Source organism: Enhydra lutris, unplaced genomic scaffold, assembly GCF_002288905.1.
Source record: "Enhydra lutris kenyoni isolate GAN:26980312 unplaced genomic scaffold, ASM228890v2 scaffoldscaffold9, whole genome shotgun sequence".
NCBI lineage: Eukaryota > Metazoa > Chordata > Mammalia > Carnivora > Mustelidae > Enhydra > Enhydra lutris.
The window spans coordinates 23,109,155-23,133,260 of record NW_019154093.1 but is presented as its reverse complement, the minus strand read 5'-3'; the positions used below and the strand labels follow the sequence as shown (position 1 = coordinate 23,133,260).

Below are 24,106 nucleotides of genomic sequence, written 5' to 3'. Positions count from 1 at the left end.
GATTTTTTGTAAAGTACTGCTGTGTGCCAGGTACTGCCTTTGGATGTGGTAGCAAGTAAAACACTATCCCTGCCTCACAGTCTAGTGGGTGGAACCACATGAGACAAGGAAACAGGCAGTTACAATAAATTATGTTAAGTGCCACAGTTGAGAACTGTGTGAGTATATGTTTGTGTGGGGGGACCTGGGAAGTTCAGGAGGAAGTGATGTTTTAAGTTTCCCACCATAGAAGTGGGAAAAGACACAAAGAGATCTATAGATGGAGCCTCCAGTGAGTGGGGCAGCCTACAGAAGGTAGAGGCAGGAAAGTTCTGGGAGTCTAGAAAGTGGAAGAGTATTTCCTTCATGAAAAATTTCAACTAATTTCCCCTTACATATATAATGCTGAGCCCAATTCATAAATAAGATTTTTATATAGAAGTTAAAAAAATTAAATAATGTGTATTTTTTTTTCTTTTTAGTATTTGGCATTGCAGGACCTGATGTTGCTTTCTCAGTATTCTCCTTCACGAAGACAAGAAGTTTTTAGCCTTAGCCAGCCAGGTATTGCTAAAAGTAACAGACACAGGCATGTGTGTGCAGAAAGTGTTCCACTTAAAGTTTTTGGTGAGAGAGATGTGTTTAATACAATATCACACAGCTGTGAGTCCATTAAGTGAAGTATTGATTTAAATCTTATGTAAGTAAGATTCTAACCACCATTGTTGTGGGTAGAAGTTATATTTCCAGAAAAGTATTTTTAAACTCTTATATGTTATCTTCTTCAGCAGCCTCATTCCCTTAACCTGAAAAAATTATGAGGTAGGTTGACAGTTTTAGGGCAGAAGAGTACAGTTTAAGAATCCTCAAAGTTTTAATGCTACAAAGGGTCTTGAAAATCAGGTGGTCTAATCCCTAGATGGGGGATCTAAGTCTCAGAGAGATTAAGTGGCTTACATAAAGTTATTGTCATAGAGTAAGAAATTTTGTCCTTTGACTCCCAAGTACAGAGCTCCCTCCTTCTGCCATGCTATTTTGCCTCCCTTTATTTTTTTATTTTTATTTTTATTTTTATTTTTTTATTAACATATAATGTATTATTAGCCCCAGGGGTCTGTGAATTACCAGGTTTACACACTTCACAGCACTCACCATAGTATATACCTTCCCCAATGTACTTTGCCTCCCTTTAAAAAAAAGTAAAAGAGTACTAGATTTGATAGTGACCCAAGGATGCTCTTGGCAGCTCTGAAAGACTTCTCCATTTTTACTTGTTACAAACTCCTTGTTACAACTATGCCAGTGCTCTCCCTTGTTCCTGGATGGAAAGCATCTCAGCCCAGTCACCAATGGAGAATAGGGAACCTAGGTAGCTTTTCATCTCTGTAATCGGCTTTTCATTATTTTACTATATTTGCCAATTCCCACATTCCAAAAGAAACCTCTATAGTTAAGTGTTACATGGAAATGAAATTCAGTTACATGAAAGTAAAAATGATTGAGCCACACTTTCTTTTTAGTAGCATGAAACATCCAGAGCTGATGCTGTGGAAAATTAACCAAGTCTTTTCTATCAGACTTAGGTTCACCAGGGAATGCTCTATGCATTAAATAATTTCACCAGTTACTCCAGTAAACTGTAATTGGGTGACATGTTCTCTGCTAGAGAACTTACATTCTAGGGCGTATTATTAAAATTTAACTCAAGCATTACATAGTTCCTTAGTGGTCCTGAGTTAAGAGCAGTACAAAACCTTTTGAAACTTACTGATGGAGTATTTTGTTTGCATGCAGGTTAAGTTGTGTTCCTCTTGAGCTGTAAATGGGGACAATGTTTAGGGAGGGATCCAAGTGAGGGGAGGAGCATTATTTGTCACCCAGGCTGGGGAAACCAGTTTTCAGTGGACTCCTCAGCTATTCTTAGCATAAAAAGATTGATTAGTTGGTTGATTTTTACATGGCAGCTATAGGTGATAAGGTCTTAGAAAATGAAAAGATAATGAGAAGTAAGGGAATTTCTACAAGATTCTGGATTGCAGTAGTTTATTAAATAATAAAGAATGTAAATTCTCTAAGTGTAAAGTATGATTGTTATTATGTTATCAAGTATGATTATTATCTGTGTTATTCTTACAGATATAATAACAAATAGGGGCTATTATTAATGAAAATGTAAGAAAACATAGTGGGCCAGACACAACAGTTTATATAGGTAATTGAGGGTCGTGGGTTACCTCTCATTAGCCATGCTTGTATTCATTGTCTTAGTCTTTAGTTTGTTCAGTGGTGCTAAGGAAGTAATCCTCTTTTTCACTGAACCCATACTCTAGTGTTTGGCTCTATTTTTAGCAGCCAGTATTAGAGTTTTTTGTTTGGTTTGGTTTTGTTTTATGCTAAAATATCAAGCTTTTGCTTGTAGAGTTTTTGGAAAATTATTTTGCCCAAATATTTATTGAACTCCTGCTGTGTACTAGATGACAGGAGTATAAATAGTAGCTTAGCCAAGGAAAGTGGGCCCTGATGCAAAGTGTCATAGCATTTCTTTTTTTTTTTAAGATTTTATTTATTTATTAGAGAGCGCGCTTGCACATGAGTGGAGGGGGGAGAGGCAGAGTTCAGAGAAGCAGACTCCCACTGAGCAGGGAGCCTGACGCAGGGCTCCATCCCAGGACCCCAAGATCATGACCTGAGCGGAAGGCAGATGCCCAAACAACTAAGCCACCCAGGTGCTCCTGCCATGTAGTGTTTCTTAGTGAATTTTCTCCTCACTTTGAGAAGGTGACTGTAAGATTATGTACATTTTAAAAGCTGGTATTTGGACCTCCTAGGTGGACATCCCCACAACTGGACAGCCATTTCAAGGGAGTGTTTGAATCTTTTAAATGATATGACTCAGAAACTGGTTCTCTACCAAGAAGCCGCTGCTACGAATGGGAGAATGGTGTCCTCTTACCCCGTGGAACCCAAGAAATCAAATTCTCCAGGTAATTCCTATATTACTATGAGAAGGCAAAGCATGTACATTTTTTTCCCTAAGAAACATGGCAGTAGTTCATCTCAGGATATGTATACATGACTGTGAGGGATTTGTTTTTAGGGAAAATTGATCTAATACATGGACTATTATACTGAACCAAGAAAAAGGCCTGGGTATCACTATAGATTGAAGAAGTTAAGTCTGCTGTGTCTGTGGTGTTAGAAAGGCTAACAAACTGTGGCCCATCTGATAGAAGCCTTTAGCTTCCTCAAGTGCAGAGCCAGGTGAAACATTATATGTCATACTGGGTGCTGTCCTCGTTGCAGTATCCCTGAGACAGGTAGTTGCTGGACAATGCCCAGAGGAGAGCACCTGCAGTGACTGAGCAATTTCACCATGGGGTCATCACATTCATTGTTTTAAGATAGCTTCATAGGATATTTGAAAGATGGAAGCTGAGAAGTACAGTGGAGGGACAGAGGCTATTTGACCAAATTCCTTAAGTAGAAGAGGCCTAGGAATGTTAGACTGATGAAAGGTCTTAACGTCCACATGCCTTTTGGAGGCAGGCCTTGAATGAAAATGAGCAAAACTGGCTGGGTGAGGAATGTGGTAAACTTGAGAGCGCTGGCTTCACCCAACGGGGAAGGGGTAAGCTTCAGTCCACTGTTCCCCTGTGGGAATTTGGACCTGGTGTTCTGTGCCGCATCCCCTCTGCCTGCCATTAGGTGAAGCCTGAAAGCTAAAAATATTGTGGGTGAAATTTTCCACTTTTTAAATGTTGGCAATTCATCTTGATATTTAAAAAAATCCCTGTATGGGGGCACCTGGGTGGCTCAGTGGGTTAAAGCCGCTGCCTTCGGCTTACGTCATGATCCCAGGGTCCTGGGATCGAGTCCCGCATCGGGCTCTCTGCTCAGCGGGGAGCCTGCTTCCTCCTCTCTCTCTGCCTGCCTGTAGATACATATATATACACATATATATATGTGTATATATATATTTTTTATTTATTATATTTTATTTATTAGAGAGTATGAGCTTGAGCACAAGCAGGGGGAGGGGCAGAAGGAGAGGGAGAAGGAGGCTCCCTGATGAGCAGGGAGCCCAACGTGGGGCTGGATCCCAGGACCCTGGGATCATGATCTGAGCCGATGCTCAACTCACTGAGACGCTCAACCCACTGAACCACCCAGGTATTATGGCGGTATTATTAAGAAGGTATTATTAAGAAGATAGAATACTAGTGTAATTTATTTGTCTTTGTGCCTTGTACTGAAGTGGCTGGAAAAATATTCCTTTGTTTTTATACAACAGAATCTATAAATTGGTTATAAGATACAACTATAAGATAATTGTTGAGCAAGGTGTTTACAGATCATATTTGTAGATGATCCTGGGCAAATTCATCTCTGGTGTGACTTTTGTTAACTCAAAAAAATGCTGTAGAAAATGGATAAGTGTGCACCCTTTATCAGTACACTTTCACAGTACAGGTTTGCTTTAGTCAGGTGACAGCTGCGGTAGGAACTTGGTGTAGCACTGGGCATATTCCAGTGCAGTAATTGAAGTTGCCATTTGAAAGTGAAATATAAATTGGTAAGTTCATTCAACACAGCTTAGATTTAGAGAAACTGACCTTGAAGCTGAAGATACTCTCTGGGGGGAGAAAACAAGCGGGGCTGTGCCAATCTAACAGAAGGGGGTGCAGAGTGCTCCACGAGCGGTCACTGAGCTGCGGCAGTGAAAGCTGGATGTTGAGGATGTAAACCCAAAGGAAACCCGCTCCTGAGCCTTGGGTAAATGCATGAAACCAAAACCCGAGATGGGTGCAGTTTGTTCGGGCTGCCTCTTCAGCACTGGATCTGTTCTTTTACAGAAGAAACTACTTTTCAGACCCCAAAATCCAGCCAGATGCCTCGGCCTTCAGTGCCACCATTAGTTAAGATGTCACTGTTTTCCTCCAAATTATCTACGCCTGATGTTGCCAGTCCCCTTGGAAGCCCGTTTGGCTCTAGTGTGGTGAATCGGATGGCTGGAATTTTTGATGTAAATACCTGCTATGGGTCCCCTCAGAGTTCTCAGCTCATAAGAAGAGGGCCAAGATTGTGGACTTCTGCTTCTGGTAAGGGGACTGTTTTCTAAAATTTGAAATGTAGTTACAGAGACTCAGATAACCCGAGTTTTCACTTTCTTGGCTTTTTGTTTTGTTTTTTGTTTTCTTTAGATCAGCAAATGACTGAATTTTCTAATCCTTCTCCATGTACCTCTGTTAGTGCTGAGGGTAAGACAGCGAGACAGCCCAGTATGATTTATTCATGGATTCAGAATAAACGTGAACAGGTAGGGTGATAGGATTATAGGATTTATATTCGCATGTATCATTGAGAGCATCCAGGACTGACTCATATGAAGTTGCTGGTATTTGACTGGTTTGGAGCTATGTAAGTTGCAACTTCATATGACTTCACCTAATGCGATGCCTTTGCTCTGTGAATTCTTTCATCTAAGAAATATTTGCTGAGTTCTTTATATATGCAGAGTGTGGTTTTGGGCACTGGGATACGCTGAACTAAAGCCCCTGACTATTTGTTTACATTCCAGTGAAGGGAAATAGATGAACAAGCAAATGTATTAAACTGTATCTCTTTTAGTATTAAAAAATTCTACTAACGGTAAGACTTATTTTGGATACCATTAGGAAAAAGTTGCCAGTTAAATCATGTCATGCTATTGATTATAAGATGGATCCCAATACATTATATTCAAAATATGAACAATATGTGTTTTAAAAGGGAAGAAATTTGATGACTTAAGTTTTGTACAGAAGAATAGAGCAGTTATGAGAGGTCTTGTTGCTTGGGTGACACCTGATTAGAGACCTGAACGGAAGGCGGGGAGCAGCAAAATGCAAAGGTCTTAGGTGAGAGTGGGCTTGGTTCGGGTGAGGGATAGTGTGGACACTGGTAGGTGTTGGGGAAGTCAGAGAGGTAGCAGCACTCAGAGCTTATCAGGAGCCTTAGTTGTTTTGAAGACTCACATTTTCTCTGAGTGAGATGGAAAGGCACAGGATGGTTTTGTTCATGAGATTGACATGATGTAACCTTACATTTTGAAAGTGCTGCTTTAGCTGTCGTATTGAGGTAAAATTCTCGGAGGGCAGGAACAGAAGCAGAGAGACAGTTGTAAAGCTGTTGAGGTAATCTAGTGGGAGGTGATGGTATCCGTGACCAGAGTGGTTGTGGTGGGGACTGCAAGATGTGATCAAGGTCTGGGTATATGTTGAGAGCAGGTGTAATAGGATTTGCTTGTGGTCTGGTTGTGACATAAAAGAGAGAGTTAATGTTGACTTTTGGGAATTTGGCCTGAGGATATTCTGATATAGTATAGTTGCAATTAGCTGATTATTCTGGAAGAGGAGATTTGATAGAGGTGAGGTAGGGAAATCACGAGATCGGTTTATGTCCATTTGAGATACTTATTAGACAACCAATTGAAAATACTAAGAACTGAGACATATATCTAGAGGGTAGGGAAAAGTTTTGGGTTAGAAATGGTAATTTGGAAGTCATCAGCATACAGGCAGTATTTAAAGCCATGAGACTCCATGAAAATTCTTTGGGATTGTATACAGAAGAAGAAAGATGCAAGAACGGGATCCTCTAGTAATTCCAGTTCTGGGTGATGAGGAGGAATGGCAGAGGGGACCAAGTGACTGTGGAGGTGGGAAGAAAACTGAAGAGGAGAAGTGAGTGGTGCCACATGTTGCTGATGGGTAGCCTGAGAGCCGCTCTAGGATGAACTGCTGGGGGGCAGGGTGGAATGTGGAGGTCATTGAGTCCTTGATGAGCTTCTGGGTGGAGCAGATGGGACAAATGCGGATTGGATGGGGCCAGGAGAGATTGGGGGAGGAATCAGAGGCCACAAGGAAAGCTGGATCTTTCAAGGGGTTTTGCTATTAGGGGTGCAAAGAAATGGGGTAATTAATAGCTGGAGGGAGTTGAGGGGTTAAGGAAGGGTTTTATTTTTTAATATGGGAGGAATGACAACATCTTTGCTGATGGAATGATTGATTAATAGAGGCACTGTGGGTATTTCACAAACTTTGGGATCCCATTTGCCTTACATGTCATAAATCCTGCCATATCATGAATTCACTTTCAAGTCAGTTGGGGTATGTAGCTTTCAGTTTAATACTAAGAAAATTGTTTCCCATGTAAATGTCAACTAGTAGAAAACTATTTCCTATCTTAAGATTCTTTTTTTTTTCCCTTGATAAGGGAAACACACACTTTTTTGGTATTAAGAGGCTAAAGCTCAAGACAGTTGTCAAGAACTGAGTAAGAAAATACCCCTGGAACCACTTTGAATTCCTTTTATCATAGAACTCTAATTTGGGGGTTAGCATGTATACATGGAAACTCAGTTTAGGTTAGACGATCCATCTTGGTTATCCAACTTACGTACAAAAGGTATTTACTTATGTGGTTTACTGCAAATACTGTCCTTTCTCTGTAAGATGTGAAGTGTTTCATTTAATTGAGTGTCAGCAAGAACCTGGGGATGTATTAACATTATATTTGAATAGAACTGAAAACTTTAAATGTATTCGTTCTTCCTTTTCTCCAACTTAGGTTAAGAATTTCTTATCAAAACGGGTGCTGATAATGTATTTTTTCAGTAAGGTAAGAATATATAGTTCAGTGTTGGGAATGGGGGGAGAGGAAATGAGAGAAGAAAGGAAGTACCAGACTGGATTTGACTTCTAAATATTGAGCTCAATCCTTAGCAAGCCAGACAGCTTCGTAGAGTGCTTCGCTGAATGAACCTCTGTGTGAGTAAGAGCTGCCCTAGACCCCCAGCTCATCTCAGGGACTTCCTGTGGCTTGACTGTGTTGGACTTCTGAGTCTCCTGGTTGCAGGCAGCTTTGTGGGGATGGGCAACCGCTTCCTGCAAAATGGTCAAATCCATGGCGGTCCCTCATGGCTCATTGTCTTGCTACAATCTTTGTGGCCAGTTTGGTGTTCAGAAGAGAGATGACTGGATTAAGTTGCAGATGTTAAGCTTGTGTGAGATAAAAAGTTGTAATTCAGGCCACAAACTAAATGACTTTCCAACTTGTGTGTCAGCTGCTCCAGCTGTCATAGGAGAGTAACTGAATGGCAGAAGCTAAAGAATCCTTCGTTTTTCACTCACTACAGCTGTTGTATGTTAATCCTTTGATGAGCAAAACCTTTGCCCATATGTAGGGGAAAGAATTTTTGTTTTGTTTTAGTTACTTTAGTCTGGCTTCTTTCGTTCTGAAGATATTACAGTATTAGCTAATACTGTACTCCAAGGGCACTGGCATGCATCATTCATTTTTATTCTCTGGGGAGAGAGATCTGAGTAAGAGTGACTCTGACAGAATATAGGTACACATAACAAAGAATCATTTCAAGGGCTTGAAACTGTTTTCTCACTTTGGTGGCAGAGAAGATCTACCCACCTAGCAATGACTTTTACCAAAAAGAATCTACCTTAGGCTCTCTATCAGAGCTTTGGGACAACCATCAGCCCCCCCGAGGAAGGTGTCTTGTCTTCCACCAAGAGGAAGAGGGGTTGTCCGAAGTTTTACTATAGAGGATAGGAAGAGGACTCATCCTTGTGTCTTATGTACACTGTGTTGTTTCCTCTTAAGTTCCCTCATTTAATAATAACAGCATTCCTCTGAGATATCTCTCTGTCGTCATTTTATAGATAAGGAAACCTGAGGCTCAGAGAGGTCAAGTACTAGTCTAAGGGCACGGAGCCAATAAGTAGCAGAGCAGATGCTGAACGAGATCTGGTTTTTCCGTGGAAGTGAATGGCTGCCTTTGATTCTAGTTTTGCAAGTGGGGATCTATTTTATGATAAGGAGTTGTACACGCTGCTGTTTGGTGTTGAGAAATGTAACATGCCGATGTACTTAATAGGCTTCGTTGGGTGCATCACAAAATCAGCATTTGTTTAAATGGGCCAATTGGTGCTCCCTACTCTTTGACCTTGCTATCTTAAAGAAGGTTAGATGGTGTTTCTTTTGAGTGGGGCTGAGGGTAGACAATTAAGAGAGGTAATATGTATTTAGGCAGTTCTGGAGTTAAAAAAAAAAAAGCATTGTAGCCATTCTCTGATCTGTATACTAATCTGAGGTGAGTTGAGTGTGTGTAACTCTTATTTTAAATGAGAAACTGAGGCAGATTTAGAGATTGGGCAAGGGTCACACAATAAGTTGGTGGCAGAATGCTTTATTGCAGTTAAATCCTATTATATAAGAATTTCAGATTTTAAGTCTTGAGAGGCTGCTGAGAATTTTTTATTGTGATAGGCTGCCTAGTTGATTAGATGAAATGACAGAGTTAATGCCCAGCGGAACTTACTTAAATGTTTCTGTTGTATTTGTAGCACCCAGAGGCCTCTATTCAGGCTGTTTTTTCAGATGCCCAAATGCATATTTGGGCATTAGAAGGTAAGCAATCGCAGTGAACTACAATACAACTCTGATTTTAATTATCAGTTAAATACTGAAGCATCTTCAAAAAAATATTTACTGAAGTATATCCATGAAAGGTCAGGTCTGGATCTTGACCTCAGTCTTTGAATTTTTAGATACATTTTTATGTCTTTGTTTTATATGGATCAATTTTCTTAGATATTTAAATATACTTTAATTTGGGCAGAAATTATCCTTGTATACAAGCGGGGAAACTGAGCCTGGGATTCTTGCTTGTCTTTTTCTACTTCAAAAAACTGCAATTAATAGAATGTTTTCAACTGTCAACTTATATTGACATAACATTTTTAACCTTTGAACGTGTTTAATTTAGCTTGAATATGAAAACTTAGTTGTTAAAGAAGTGGATTTGTTTTTTTTTTTCTCATCTCCTAGATCCTGCCTTCTGAGTGCTTAAAATGATACTTCCTCAGAGAGCCCTTTCCTGAACCCCTGTGAAAAGTGTCCTCACAGCTGTCACTCTCTTCCCTTATTCTGCTTTGGTTTTCTTTCTACCACTCATCACTACCAAACACAATATTATTTAAAAGCTTTTTTTTGTGCTCAAATGCAGACTGTCATCTTATTCATGACTCCATATAGTTGAGCACCTTTCCAGTGCCTGTTCCAGTCTTTTGCCCATTTTTCTATTGTACCCCCCCCCAATATTTTAAGCTCTTGACATATTCAGGATGTTAATCGTTTCTCAGCTGATGCAAATAGATGTGCCTAATTTGGATTTCCTTTAAATTTTTTTTTTCTTTTCCTCTTGAGGTCTGTCTCACTTAGTAGCAGCATCGTTTACCGAAGACAGATTTGGAGTTGTCCAGACTACACTACCAGCTATTCTTAATACCTTGTTGACGCTGCAAGAGGTAAGCAGTATTTGGGTTTGGGAGAGGTTGTGTCTTTCCCTCCTTCCCAGGTTTTCCGGTTTGTTTCTTATAGCTCATGTTTACTGAGTGACAAAGCATATGTTAGAAGTTAAATATGGTACTGTTCTCACCCTTGGGAAGTCAACAATATAAGAGAGACCAGGAAGAGAAACTAATTCCTTTGTTAATAATAATTTTATAGAAATAGAAAAAGGAAGTTACTAACCCTCTGGTATTAATCAGATTATTTAGGATATTAGGACTCTGTTCAGTGATATAAATTTGGTTCATTATACAACTTACAGCTACTAAAAGTAGTTAAGTTATCTGTGCAGATAAAGCTTACCTGTTGGCCAGAGGCTCAAGAGGATAGAGCTGAGCCTGGTGGATCCCTGCTGCCAGACCGGGTGCACAGTTTTAAAGTAGTAGATCCTTTTAGTCCTAGATCTAAAAACAGAGAAAACCTGTTTCTTGCCTTTGAACAGGCTGCCTTTCCTGACTTCATGTTGGGTGCCTCGTCACTGTAGCTGTAAGTCAGATGAGAAATAGGAGCACTGGGTGCCGGAAGCATCTTGAGGTGGGAGCTGGGCTGCACACTAGGTTTTCTGGGGCAGTGGTGTTGAAGTAGGTTTAAAGGAGGGCAGTTGGTGCATCTCTGGGTCTTGGGAAGCCTGAAAAGAAAACATGTTTTGCCGTTCCTTTCTTCAACTCTCAATTTATTTTACCTCTTAGAAAGTTTTACCCATCAAAGCCAGTGATTTGTGTTTTTCCGCCTTTGAATTCTTTCTGTGCTCACTTTCTCATGTACCTTTTTAAGACATGTGGGAACACGTGAATAGTTTTATTATTTGTACTCTTACCCAGCTACCTTTCTGTAATGAAAGAATTTCCTAGTATTTTGCACACCATCTAACAATCGCCTTGCCTAACCACACTGTTGGGTTCCCAGGCTTTGGGTGTATCTTTGACATTCATAGCAGAGTTTGTTTTTCATCATGCTGGCAGTGTAGTTTACAATAAAATAATAATAGGACAGTAGTTTGTAGTCTATGGACCGATTTAATCTTATATTTTATTTTATTTTATTTTATTTTTTTAATTAGGAAGATTTAATTTTAAATTCTCTAAATACCAAACTTCTGGGATTTTTTATTTTTTAAATTTTATTAAACTTTTTAAATTCAAGTATAATCAACATGCAGTGTTATTAGTTTAAGGTTTACAATATAATGATCCAAGAGTTCTATATATTGCTCATTGCTCATACAATATGTGTACTCTTAATTCCCTTCATCTGTTTCACCCATTCCCTCACCAGCCTCCCTCTGACAATCACCAGTTTGTTCTCCATAGCTAAGAGTCAGTTGGGTTTTTTTGTTTGTCTCTTTTTTAATTTGTTTTCTTCTTCTTTTTTTTAAGATCTTATTTATTTATTAGAGAGAGAGAGAGAGAACAGTGGGAGGGGCAGAGAGACAGGAAGAAACAGACTCCGCCCAGAGTGGGGAGCCTGACTCCAGGCTTGATCTCAGGACCTGAGCTGAAAGCAGATGCTTAACTGACTAAGCCACCTGGGCACCCCTTGTTTGTTTTGTTTCTCAAATCTGACCTCACTCTTGTCCAAATGGCTAAAATGACAAGCACAAGAAGTAACAAGTGTTAGCGAGAATTTGGAAAAAAATGCACTGTTGGTGGGAATACACACTGGTGCAGCCACTCTGGAAAACAGTATGGAGGTTCCTCAAAACATTAAAAATAGAATTACCGTATGATGCAGTAATTCCACTACTGGGTATTCACTCAAAGAAAATGAAAACACTAATTTGAAAAAGTATATGCACCCCTATGTATATTGTATTATTTACAACAGCCAAAATATGGAAGCAACCCAAGTTTCTGTCCATAGATGAATGGATAAAGAAGACGTGGGGACACACACATACACACACACACAGGAATATCACTCAGCTCTAAAAAAGAATGAGATCTTGTCATTTGGAACAACATGGATAGATCTAGAGAGTATTATGCTAAGTGAAATTCAGAGGAAGACAAATGCTGTATGATTTCACTCATACCATTCTTGGTGGTTCTGGGTTTTTTTTTTTTTAATCCTCATAACTGTCTTGTAAAGGAAGTAGGACAGAGATATTTAGGCCTATTTTACAGATGAGGGAGGCTTGGGAGCGTGGTGACATACCTCAGGTCTCACAAGTCTTGTAGGTGGCAGAACTAGGACTTGACCCTGAGCTGTTTGCAGGGCATTAGCAGTGGAGAACCATGGGTTTGAAGGCTCTGAGACCCTTGACCAATATTCTCTTATATGTCATAGTTCATTCTCTGTTCCGCTAGATTCGTGTGCTGCTCTACCCAACGTACTATAGGATTGTGTCTGTCTCAAAGAGTCTGTATCTATTGATATGCCTTATCCAGGATCATGCTCAGTAAATGGTAGAGGCAGATTTGAAAACTAGGCTTTCAGACCCCCAGTCCTTTGCCTCTGTGAGGGCTTGGAGAGTTATGCATTTCTTAACCTCCTTTCCTAAGATGGAATGGCAGTGTGTCAGAAGGACCAAAGACAGAGCTACAGTCAGTTCTACCTGTGTCTACATCCTATTTCCTACTACTTCCTAGCTCTGCAACCTTGGAAAAACGTTTATCATATTTCATTGAATCCAGGATATCATTAATTAGAAGATACAGCTCCAACTCAGAAATTATAAAATGACGGGGGGAGTATATTATATAACCAATAAATACAGGAATCTCTAAATGTCAGCATTTGTATTTGGAAATTGGAGGGAGTGATAATGGTACTTACTTCATCCCTGACAACAGGGATGTGAATTCTGAATGAGACCATCTCTGTAAAGCACCCAAGGTACCTGTCCCATATTAAGTGCCCAGCAAATATAAGGTTTTATTACTTTGTTATTATTACCATGTTGTACGACAGTGTTCTTATAGTGTACAGGAGAAAAGGTCTTTCAAGATTTAAAAAAAGGTATTACAGTCAGTACTGTAAGCAAACTTGAGCACTGGGTGTTGCATGTAAGCAATGAACCACTAACATCTACTCCGGAAACCAATATTGCACTGTATGTTAGCGAACAAATTTAAATTTAAGTAAAAAAAATACTGTAAGCAAGCATTCCAAGAGACAGAGTGTCAGGCAGCTGCCCAGTTCAAGTCCAGCCTCCAGTACTTTCTTAGTAACCGAGGGTAACTTATGAAATATCTTTTAGATCAGTGTCTTCATCTTTAAAGATTTTATTTATTTATTTGACAGACAGAGATCACAAGTAGGTAGAGAGGCAGGCAGAGAGAGAGGAGGAAGCAGGCTCCCCGCTGAGCAGAGAGCCCGATGTGGGGCTCAATTCCAGGACCCTGGGACCATGACCTGAGCTGAAGGCAGAGGCTTTAACCCACTGAGCCACCCAGGCGCCCCATTGTGTCTTCATCTTTAAAATGTAGAACCTTGCAGGGTTATTATGAAGGTTAGAGATAATATCTGTAAAAATCCTGGAGTGGTGTCTGGCCAAGTTATCAACTGCCTGGCAATTATCTAACAGTTACCATGTGCTAAGATACAGAATAGAAAAAGACAGACCTGCTTCCTGCCCTTTAGGAGCTTACAGAGTATAAAACAGATGATTGACAAATAGGAATAATTAACTACAATTATAATAAGTACCACAATGTACAGAAATGCAGGATGATCAGAGAATGTAAGAGAGGTATGCAATACATAGCAGATGCTAATATTATAAAAACATCTCGTTAAATGAAATGGTTGTGATGTTCGCATGATGGCTTTGTTAGAAAATTATTTTACTATTTAAATGAAATTATGTACATAAAGCAGTTACCTCAGTTTCTGGCACACAGTAACCGCAATCAGTAAATGTAGTTATCAGCATCGTCATCTAATATTTTTATTATTTTGTAGCTGTGGTTCTTGCCAGGGGCAGTTTTGCTTCCCAGGAGACTTTGGGCAACGTCTGGAGACATTGTGATGGGCACAGAGAGAGGGGAGGGCTACTGGCATCTGTTGTGTGGAGACCATGGATGCTGCTAAATGGCCTGTAATGTGCAGAGCAGCTGCCACAACAGAGAATCACCCAGTCCAAAATGTCAGTAGTACTGAGATTGAGAAACTCTGCTCTGCAGTCATGATTTCCATTAAGGAAATTCCATAACAAAGCTGTTATCCTTACCAATTGTTTGGGATTCTGGCTTTAGTGGATAAACCGTTGTTTTAACTGGGTCATACATAGGATCCTTGAGACCAGGAACTTTGAAGGCTCTGTACAGTGGACATTTGTTAATGACACTGACAGATAAACTCAAAGGATAGCAACTATGGTTTTCTCTTCATTTGGCTTTTGTGTATTTAGTACTGCATATAAATCCAAATGGGCCCAAAGTGCCTATTTTCATAGGATAGCCCTTTTTTAGGCTTCTGTAAGGGCTAAGGTAAGGCCTTCTTGTAATTTTTAACTTTTCCTGAAGAGTGTATTGTTCAGTTGTGTACTGTACTCACCACTTACCCTTTTAATTATTTGGGATAATCCTTAACTAGGTATTTGAGATCCCAGTTACGTGATCTGAGTCCTCAGGCCAGGAACCATGAGTGGTGCATAAAATGAGTGCTCAGAGATACTTGTTTAAACTCACAGCTAATTGAGTACTTCAGTTCTGACCATGGGGCACATCATTAAATATTATAAACTGGTGTTTCCTAGATTTAAGTTATTCATGTAAGACTTTCATAGTTTTTGCTGTAACTGTTTACTAACCATATATTATTATAATTTTAGTCATATGCCACCTGAACTATTATTTTTTTAGTATTTTAAGTTATTCTTTTTTTTTTTTTTTAAGATTTTATTTATTTATTTATTTGTCAGAGAGAGAGAGAGAGAGCGCGCATGCACAAGCAGGCAGAATAGCAGGCAGAGATGGAGAGAGAAGCAGGCTCCCTGCCAAGCAAGGAGCCCGATGTGGGACTCGATCCCAGGACCCTGGGATCATGACCTGAGCTGAAGGCAGTGGCTTAACCAACTGAGCCACCCAGGTGCCCCTTAAGTCATTCATTTTTTTTTTTTTTAAAGATTTTATTTATTTATTTGACAGAGAGAAATCACAAGTAGGCAGAGAGGCAGGCAGAGAGAGAGAGGAGGAAGCAGGCTCCCCACTGAGCCGAAAGCCCGATGTGGGGCTCGAACCCAGGACCTGGAATCATGACCTGAGCCGAAGGCAGCGGCTTAACCCACTGAGCCACCCAGGCGCCCCAAGTCATTCATTTTTAACTTAAATTTATTTAAAAGGAAATTTTATATTACTTTTGTAAAAGGACAACTAACTTGAGTTGCTACAAATAGAATATAGGTGTACTGTTCCTTATCTCATACCCTAGGAAATATTTCAAAATTCAGATTTAAAAAATTTGAAGAATATAACATTGTATATATACCATATATTACATAATACTACTGGAATCTGGGGTAGAGTCCCTTTAATCAGATACATTAATATTTTCACCAGTGAAATATCTGAGTATTCATAGTAAGTGAAATTAAGTGAAATAAGGACTAAACAGCCCATGTCAGCTCAGGTCAGGCTTTACTGCTCGATGAGGTGAGGTCAGCTTTTGCCACCAAAATAGTACAGAAGTTTTTGTTTTCAGGACTTTTTTGGATTTCATTATTAAGGATAAGACAAAGTGAGAAAAGACAGTAAGTGAAAGCTCTAGCTAGTAGATACTGCTGTTTGCTGAAGTCCCTGAACCTGAAAACTGTTTATCCTTTGTCATAAAAGGAGATTAAGGAGGATGAAAGATGCGTTATGGACATACCACCTCCAGACTCAGACTTTTTCTTCCTCATTTAACTCTGTGTCCTTAGGGTCTGTTGTTCCTTACTAATTTTTTTGCATTTCTTGTTTGAGCTGTTCTATTTGTAGGAGCTAATATCTTATAACTTTTATTCTTAGAGGTCTTTTGAAGAACAAAGAGAAGAACAATAAAATTCATTCTTTTGCATTTACCCTTAGGACCCTTTTAAAATCTAAGATGTATTTTGGAATCTTAGTGATTTTCCATTTCCAGTATCTTGGAACAGTTTACTCTTTGATCATCCTAGGAAATTATTTCATCATTACTCATCAGTTATTTCCAACTGTGGTAAAAAGACCAACGAGAAAACAGGAGAATGATGAAATCACATAGTATTACGTCATCTTTCAAGAAAAGGCCTAGATACACATTTTTATATATTTTTTTTTAATTTTAAGCTTTCATTGAATATGATTGCTAATTCAGAATTTTAAAATGTTTTGTTCACACTGGTAATGGGAAGACAATTACCAGTATGTTCAGTAATTATTTAGGTAAATCAGAACATGAATGCAAATAGAACTCTAGACAGCCCTGTCAAATTGAGATATAATGCAATACATTTGTGTAACTTTACGTTTTTCTAGGAGTTACATTGAAAAAATACAGATGAGGGTGCCTGGGTGGCTCAGTCGTTAGGCGTCTGCCTTCAGCTCGGGTCATGATCCCAGAGTCCTGGGATCGAGCCCCACATGGGGCTCCCTGCTCAGCGGGAAGCCTGCTTCTCCCTCTCCCACTCCCCTTGCTTCTGTTCCCTCTCTCTCTGTCTCTCTCTCTCTTAAATAAGTAAATAAAATCTTAAAAAAAAAAATACAGATGAGGTTAATTTTAATGATATATTTTATTTAACTCAGTAAATCTACAGTATTTTAATTTTATCATGCAATCAATACACAATTACTAATGAGATAATCTACATATTTTTTAACACTAAGTCTTCAAGGTCTGATATGTATTTTTCACTTAACAGCGTATCTCAGTTGAGAGCTGCCACATTTCAAGTGCTTAGTAGCTACATGTATATCTCAGTGGCTACCATACTGGATAGCACCGCTCTAGATTTTAATGGTGATCATGTAAGAGGAATTTCAGACTGTGAATCAGATGATAATATTCTAGGTATATTTCCTCAAACTCCAGTATAAATGACAGAACAATGTATTTTTTAGGAGAAAAAGGAAATATTCCCATCCAGTAAGTCATTCAAGAGGAAAGACTTGTCTGACAATATTTTATAATAAGAACCTGTGAATCATCCCACTTGGTCGAAAGTACATGTGATGGTATTGTTTCATTTTCTGTGATATTTTACCCCAAAATTTACTTTATATGGTTTATAAGTGGATAAGTGCTAAATGTACACAAAGGTGTATACAAAGGTAATTGGAAGGAAATAAATGATTTTGAAATGAAAAAGCTCACTGGATTGATCATTGAATTTTTCTTTATAAACCTAAGGATGAAGAGTTTTCCAGTTACGGTGCAAGGAAAATGGCTAGTCTCTCTTCAACAAAATTATGAGCTGTCAAAAGTTTTTATTTATTTTTTATTTAAAAAATTTTAAAAGACTTTATTTATTTATTTGACAGACAGAGATGACAAATAGGCAGAGAGGCAGGCAGGGAGGAGGGGAAGCAGGCTCCCTGATGAGCAGAGAGCCTGATGCAGGGCTCAATCCCAGGACCCTGAGATCATGACCTGAGCCAAAGGCAGAGGCTTTAACCCGCTGAGCCACTCAGGCACCCCTGTCAAAAGTTTTTTAAAATATTCCATTTTGATGGTATCATTCTTCTGTAAATTTTTTATGAGATAACCTTAAACTATAAAAATGATCTATTGGACCCAGGTGGTAAATGATGATGACTATTTTTCCTTGTCTGATGAGGGTTAGTCAGAAAGTTCACAAGAAAATTGAAAAGGAAGTAACTTTATCCATTATGATTCAGTGTTATCTAATGTTGCTTAAGTGTGTCACTGAATACCACCTCCCCATACTGCCTAAAATGATCTCAAATATGTCCCAGTCTTGGGAAATACTCTTATAAGTTACTACTGAAAGAATAAATAATTGGACTTGAACTTGTCATGGCAAACTGAACACACGCATTAAATCTTGTTCCTTCCCCCCAAAGCTCTGCTAAACTACAGTAAAAGGACTTTTAAAAAGACATAAATCCATAAACAGGAGAGGAGACAACAGCAACAGAGTCTTCAAAGCTGGAGAGCAGATGGTTGAGATAACTAACTTAACAGATCTCAGAGGCAAATCTGAAGTCAGTAGTGGGACAGGCACCAAGTGCCTCTGGAACCAAGGGTGAAGGGACAGGTACCAGAATAAGGATAGTTGAGAGCTGTTTGAAAATCGGTTAGGTCCCTAGATTCTCTGCTGCTGGTGCTTCTCCCTCCAGCAGTTGAGGTTTATTCTTCAGAGAAGGTAGAACACCGGGGGCTCTGGGCTGGCAGCGTTGTGAGTAGATAACAACAGACACAGTTGTGGGTCTTGTTTGAAAAGCATAGGGGTGTACTCACCTGAGCACAGGCCCTCCAGACAGGGTACTGGAACACTCTTCTCTGGGAACTCTGACTAATCCAAGAAGAAAAAGTTGACTGAGCTGGGCACCCACCCTAAAAAAAACCCCATGCAGATCACCTGTTGTGAAGCCTGTTGTCGGTAATCTCTTGTGTACCCAGCTTTCGGTCAGCTTTTTTAAGAGGTCCCACCCTCAGTCTCGAGCCAGGGATCACTAGATTTCTGAGTAGAATCTCTAACGCAGAAGATAGAGACCAAAGAAGCAAAGGAAGGGAAGAAAGAACCAAAATAAAAAAACCAAAACAACAAAAATCATCAAAATCCTCAGAAATAGAAGATGTTGGGTCCTTAAAACAAAACTAGGATGCTAAAATAAACAGGATCACTCAGATGATACAAAAGCGTTCTTGAAATTAAAAACTTGATGGCAGGGGTGCCTGGGTGGCTCAGTCATTAAGGGTCTGCCTTCAGCTCAGGTCATGATCACAGGGTCCTGGGATGGAGCCCTGCATTGGTGGGAAGCCTACTTCTCCCTCTCTCATTCCCCCTGCTTCTGTTCCCTCTCGCTGTGTCTCTTTCTCTGTCAAATGAGTTTAAAAACAAACAAACAAACAAAAAAAACTTGATGGCAGAAATCATTTTAACTGTTTTTAGTTCTTTTGGTGGTTATATCCATAAGTATAAAGAATAGGCTTTTACTATTATTTCTTCTCCCTGTAGAAATGATCTTCCTATACTAGATTAATTCACTTAAACTTTTGTTTCTTCAGTTTTCCCTTTTTTAAATGTAGTTATATCATATAAAAATTGTATTGTTTACCTTGGACCTTTAAAAGATATACTTAAATCTCATTATCAAGGATAAATAAAGTCAGTTCTCCCCACCTGTTCTTGTTCAGAGATGCTTTATCATCTAGAAATGAAAAGGAAAATAAGCTAGTTTAGTAAATAACTTGATTTACATATAGTTTTGGTCTTGTCTCTCTTTTTGCTGAGATCTATAATAGAAGTATTCTTAGTGGTCACACACCGTAAGCAGAGTAGGATATCTGTGTTTCACTTCCCAGCTTTGCTTTTTCAAGGCCATTGGAGTATAGCTCCTTTTTAGAGGACTGGTCTGGACTTTTCTCTGCTAACTGCTATTGGGGCTGAACCTCCACTGTGCTGTTTCTCACACTGTTCTTTTTTTGCTTCCTACCCCCCCCAACTTCTGATTGTGATCCAGAATAAATGTTGTCTAGTATGTCTGTATGATGTGTGTATCTCTGTCCATCTATTTGAAATAAAATCTCCTTAATCCTTTGGACTAAATATGGATTCCTTGATATTCTGAACTATTTTCTTTCTTTCTTTTTTGATCTAGGCAGTGGATAAGTACTTCAAACTTCCTCACGCTTCCAGTAAACCACCTCGGATTTCCGGAAGTCTTGTGGACACTTCTTATAAAACATTAAGATTTGCATTTAGAGCATCACTAAAAACTGCCATCTATCGGATAACTACTACATTTGGTGAACATCTGAAGTAAGTTTACCTGTTTTAATCCATGATAAGAATCCACTTTCGGGAGTTCCCTTGAGAAATAGATATGAGAATTATAAAGGCTCACATGTTGAACATGTTCTTTTGGGGCTTTCATGATTCCTACTGGGAATTAACAGTTTGGAGTTAGTAATATTTATATTGTAAAATTGGGCCTGTCATATAAGCTTTGGGGCCTTCTTTCATACAGACAAAAAAGAGGATATAGAAAGTTAATAAAAGCAGTAAATGTAATTTCATTATATTCTATATAATTTTGAATTATGTATATAATTTTTTTTAATTACCAAAACATCCTTATGAGAGAAAAAAGGCAAAAAATGGAGTACCTTTACAGAAAAGCATATTAAAAATACTTCTGATATTACATCTTGGTTAGCTAGTTAAGACTTGGGGTGAGCAGAGTGTTCCATAAACGAGTCCTTGGTGCTTTGTGAATCATGCTGGAAAAATAGTGACAGATCGTAACACCTTCGGAAACGGAACCGGAGAGAAAACCACAAATGCCAGACCTGTTTATATTTAGTTTCATTGATGTTTACTGCTTTCTTCTCATGAAATAATCTAGTTAGGCAGGATAAGGGATACAAGTTTATTAACTGTGTTTATCACAATTATAAATGAACTTTAGAAGACACAAGAGATTGCTTTTCCTGTATGCAGAACTATCAATAAATAGTTCAGAGCTTCCTCAAACTGCCCGATTTTAGAAACAGCAGGATATTTGCTTTTACTTCCATAATACACAGCAGAAATAGTAGGTTTTTATGGAACACTTGGTTCTGTGTGGGAATGTAAAGAGCTGTGAAAGGTTTATTCACTTGTTTAAAAACAGACAAAATTTTATTGAGTGTCTTCTAGATCTGTGCTCTCCAATATGATAGCTGCATATGGCAGTTTAAATTTAAATTAACTAAAAATTCAGTGGGTCAGTCACACTGGCCATATTTTAAGTCCTCCATAACTACATATGGCTTGTGGCTGCCGTACTAGACGGCTCAGGTCTAGAACATTTTTGTCATTACAGGAAGTTTATTGGGACAGCACTGTTCTGGACAGTACACTGAGCACTTTATCCATGTTCGTTTCATTTCCTTAAAGAGTCTGTGAAGTGTAGAGGTTATCATAACCACACAGATGCAAAGACTGAGGCTCAAGAAGGTGAAGGACTTGCCTAAAAGCCCCACCTAGTTGGTGTTAGAACAGGAACCTGAAATCCGATCTTCCTACTCTTAAAACACCTCTTTTTCTTCCTGTGCCCAGGACTGCCTCTAAGATGTCAGGTGGGGGATGCTGGATGGCTGTGGAACCTGGGATATGTGTACCGATGATCGAGTGAGAACAGGGAGAGGGGGCGCGGAGAGTTTTAGATATGAAAGGGGGATAGATGACTGATAAAAAAATTAGGAGGATGAAATTCTGCCTTAGTTTCTTTTCTCTAGAACATGGAAGAGCCATGTTTTAAATTTGATGAGGTCAGCAGAGACTATTTTGTACGTCTAGGACAGAACGGTATGCTGGGAAAAGAAGATGTGGAGTTAAAACATTTGGATTTATGTCTAGTTACGTCATTAACAATCTGTGGTTGTGGTCAAGTTACCTAATGGTTTAACTTCCCCATGATTATGCAGAATCAGAATTCAGACTCAAATCCTTCTGACCCCGGAGCCTGTCCACTGGTGTCTGTACTATACTACTAGGCGGTGTTGTCTCCTTGACCTCTGGCCTTTTCACAAAAGGTCTGTTTACCTCTGTTGACCCTCCTATGGAAGAGGTGTGTCATCCGGCTTCACCAGTCCACACAGTAAAGTACTTGAAATGGTTCAATTGGAGGCAGCTGCAAGGTTGAATCTAGCAGAGATGTGTATTTGTAAGGCAATTGGGGATGATTTGTAGTGAAATTACTATAATAAGACTTTTTTTTGGCACTTTTAATAGTGGTGACTTTCTGTAATCTGGAATTTTATCATTTAATAATACATCTTCAACAGCCAGAAAACGAGAATCTTTCACTGTATTCAGTTTTTGCCCAAAAGTTTAAAAGGAAGTTTTATACTAGTTTCGGGATATATTTGCTCTAAGTTCATCAAGGTAGTGTACGTTAGTGGGGGCGAGCGTGGGGAGAGAATTCCATTTCCCCATCTGAGACAGGACTACGTTCAAAGGGAGAACTAAATCTAAACCACCAAGCTGTTACCTTTGAAAACGATTAGTGGAGTCCATTGTGTTTTAACCAAACATTTTAGTTTAAAGGATTTTATATTAAAGGCAATTCAAATACTCCACAACTCAAAGATAATGTTGGAATCTGGTTTAAATAAAATAATAAAATCCAGAAAATCTGCTGCCAGGCCTGGAACTCTGCACAGCAGGTTCCACAGCAGAGCAGGTTCAAATCGATGCTTTCCCTTGTCAGTCTTAATTTGCTTTGGTCTTTTAGAAGGTAGAAGCATGCCGTTACTGAATGCAAGCCCTCCTCCTCATTAGATTAAGGAGGGTTTTCATCCAGCTTTCTCAGAAGTACTCAATAAGTGAAGATTTCTATTTGTTTTTAATTGTTTTGAAAAATATTGACTCTGTGCTCTGTGGTTCACTTAATATGCTTAATGTAAAATAAAGCTTATGCTTTGAATTTATGTTTCATTTAGTGCTGTGCAAGCATCTGCAGAACATCAGAAAAGACTTCAACAGTTCTTGGAGTTCAAAGAATAGCTCAGTAATATAAACTGTGTTCATTACACTGCTGATACAGCTACAGATGGGACAGTAAATGTTCAGCATTCTTGGATCAGAAGAAAATGGACTAATTAGATGCTTCCTTTGTCGTGGTGGTTGCTTTGAAAACTATACTTTAATGGGAGAAATCATGGAAAGAAATTCTCAGCAGAATAACCGAAAACTGCCTTTTCTGTACCGATTGCTTTTTGTGTGTGTGGTATAATAAAATCTTTATTCAATTTTACAGAAGCCTCGATGGCAGTGAAAATGTCTCTAGCTTCTCTAGCTTAATAATAATAGCTGGAAAATGTTTAGAATTTACTTTTGAACTGAATAGAGCCCGCTCAGAAGGTAAAATAGGTTGACTTGATTCAATCTTCCTAATTGTGCGGAGAGTTTTAACTCCCTGTACACTTGCAATCCATAAGCCTTTTAAGAGTAGTTTCTGTTTACTGAAGGATAAAAGTGGTAACAGTGCAGAAAAATTCGCAGAAAAATTATTGTTTAAAGGACATATTTTGTTAATCTGGTAGGTTGTGTTTTTCTTTCCAGGGACAAATTAAATTTGCATGATTGTCCAAAAAAGATCTCAATTTACAGATGCTAACTCTATATAAAGGAATGTGGAAAAATTCAGTTCTTAAGTTACAAGATTAAACATTCACATTTGGTTTTCGAAAGATGATTGACTAACAACTATGAATTTGTTTTGTATCATGCTAGTAAACAATAAGTATATGGGTATTTTCCCAAGTAGTTTTGCTTGCTTTTTCTGGAACAAAGCATTAAGTGATTGCAGAGGTTTTCAAGTGAGAGAAGAAGTTTTGCAACTAAAACCAGGAAACTTTCCCTTTTTCCTCTCCATCCCCCCAGCCCCCACCCTTCATCTTCATTAGATCAAATTATTTGGTGAAGCTTGCTTGGCCTCACAGAGGGAGCAGCCTTTACTGTGTTAACTGGCTAATAAAAGTATATTAGGAAAATCTTTACAACCAGAAACAACTTAGTCATATAGCAAGTGAAACCAAAATGTCGGAGGGCTTTACTGTACTTGGGAGTATGTTGTATGTCCCAAAAGTGAGA

General features: G+C 38.9%; 1 protein-coding gene across 2 annotated transcripts in view; it reads left to right on the top strand.

Moving 5' to 3' along the window:
- Window positions 1-23,267, top strand: part of LOC111143425 (NDC1 transmembrane nucleoporin) — a 43,447-nt gene extending 20,180 nt beyond the window's left edge. For both annotated transcript variants that reach the window (XM_022497159.1, XM_022497160.1), the window contains exons 10-18: window positions 462-543; window positions 2,808-2,963; window positions 4,833-5,078; window positions 5,181-5,296; window positions 7,588-7,638; window positions 9,378-9,441; window positions 10,240-10,340; window positions 20,127-20,287; window positions 22,954-23,267. In XM_022497159.1, coding sequence (XP_022352867.1) covers window positions 462-543; window positions 2,808-2,963; window positions 4,833-5,078; window positions 5,181-5,296; window positions 7,588-7,638; window positions 9,378-9,441; window positions 10,240-10,340; window positions 20,127-20,287; window positions 22,954-23,017 — 1,041 coding nt within the window. In that variant the 3' untranslated portion in view covers window positions 23,018-23,267. The remainder of the gene's footprint in view (window positions 1-461; window positions 544-2,807; window positions 2,964-4,832; window positions 5,079-5,180; window positions 5,297-7,587; window positions 7,639-9,377; window positions 9,442-10,239; window positions 10,341-20,126; window positions 20,288-22,953) is intronic.
- Window positions 23,268-24,106: the final 839 nt, after the last annotated feature.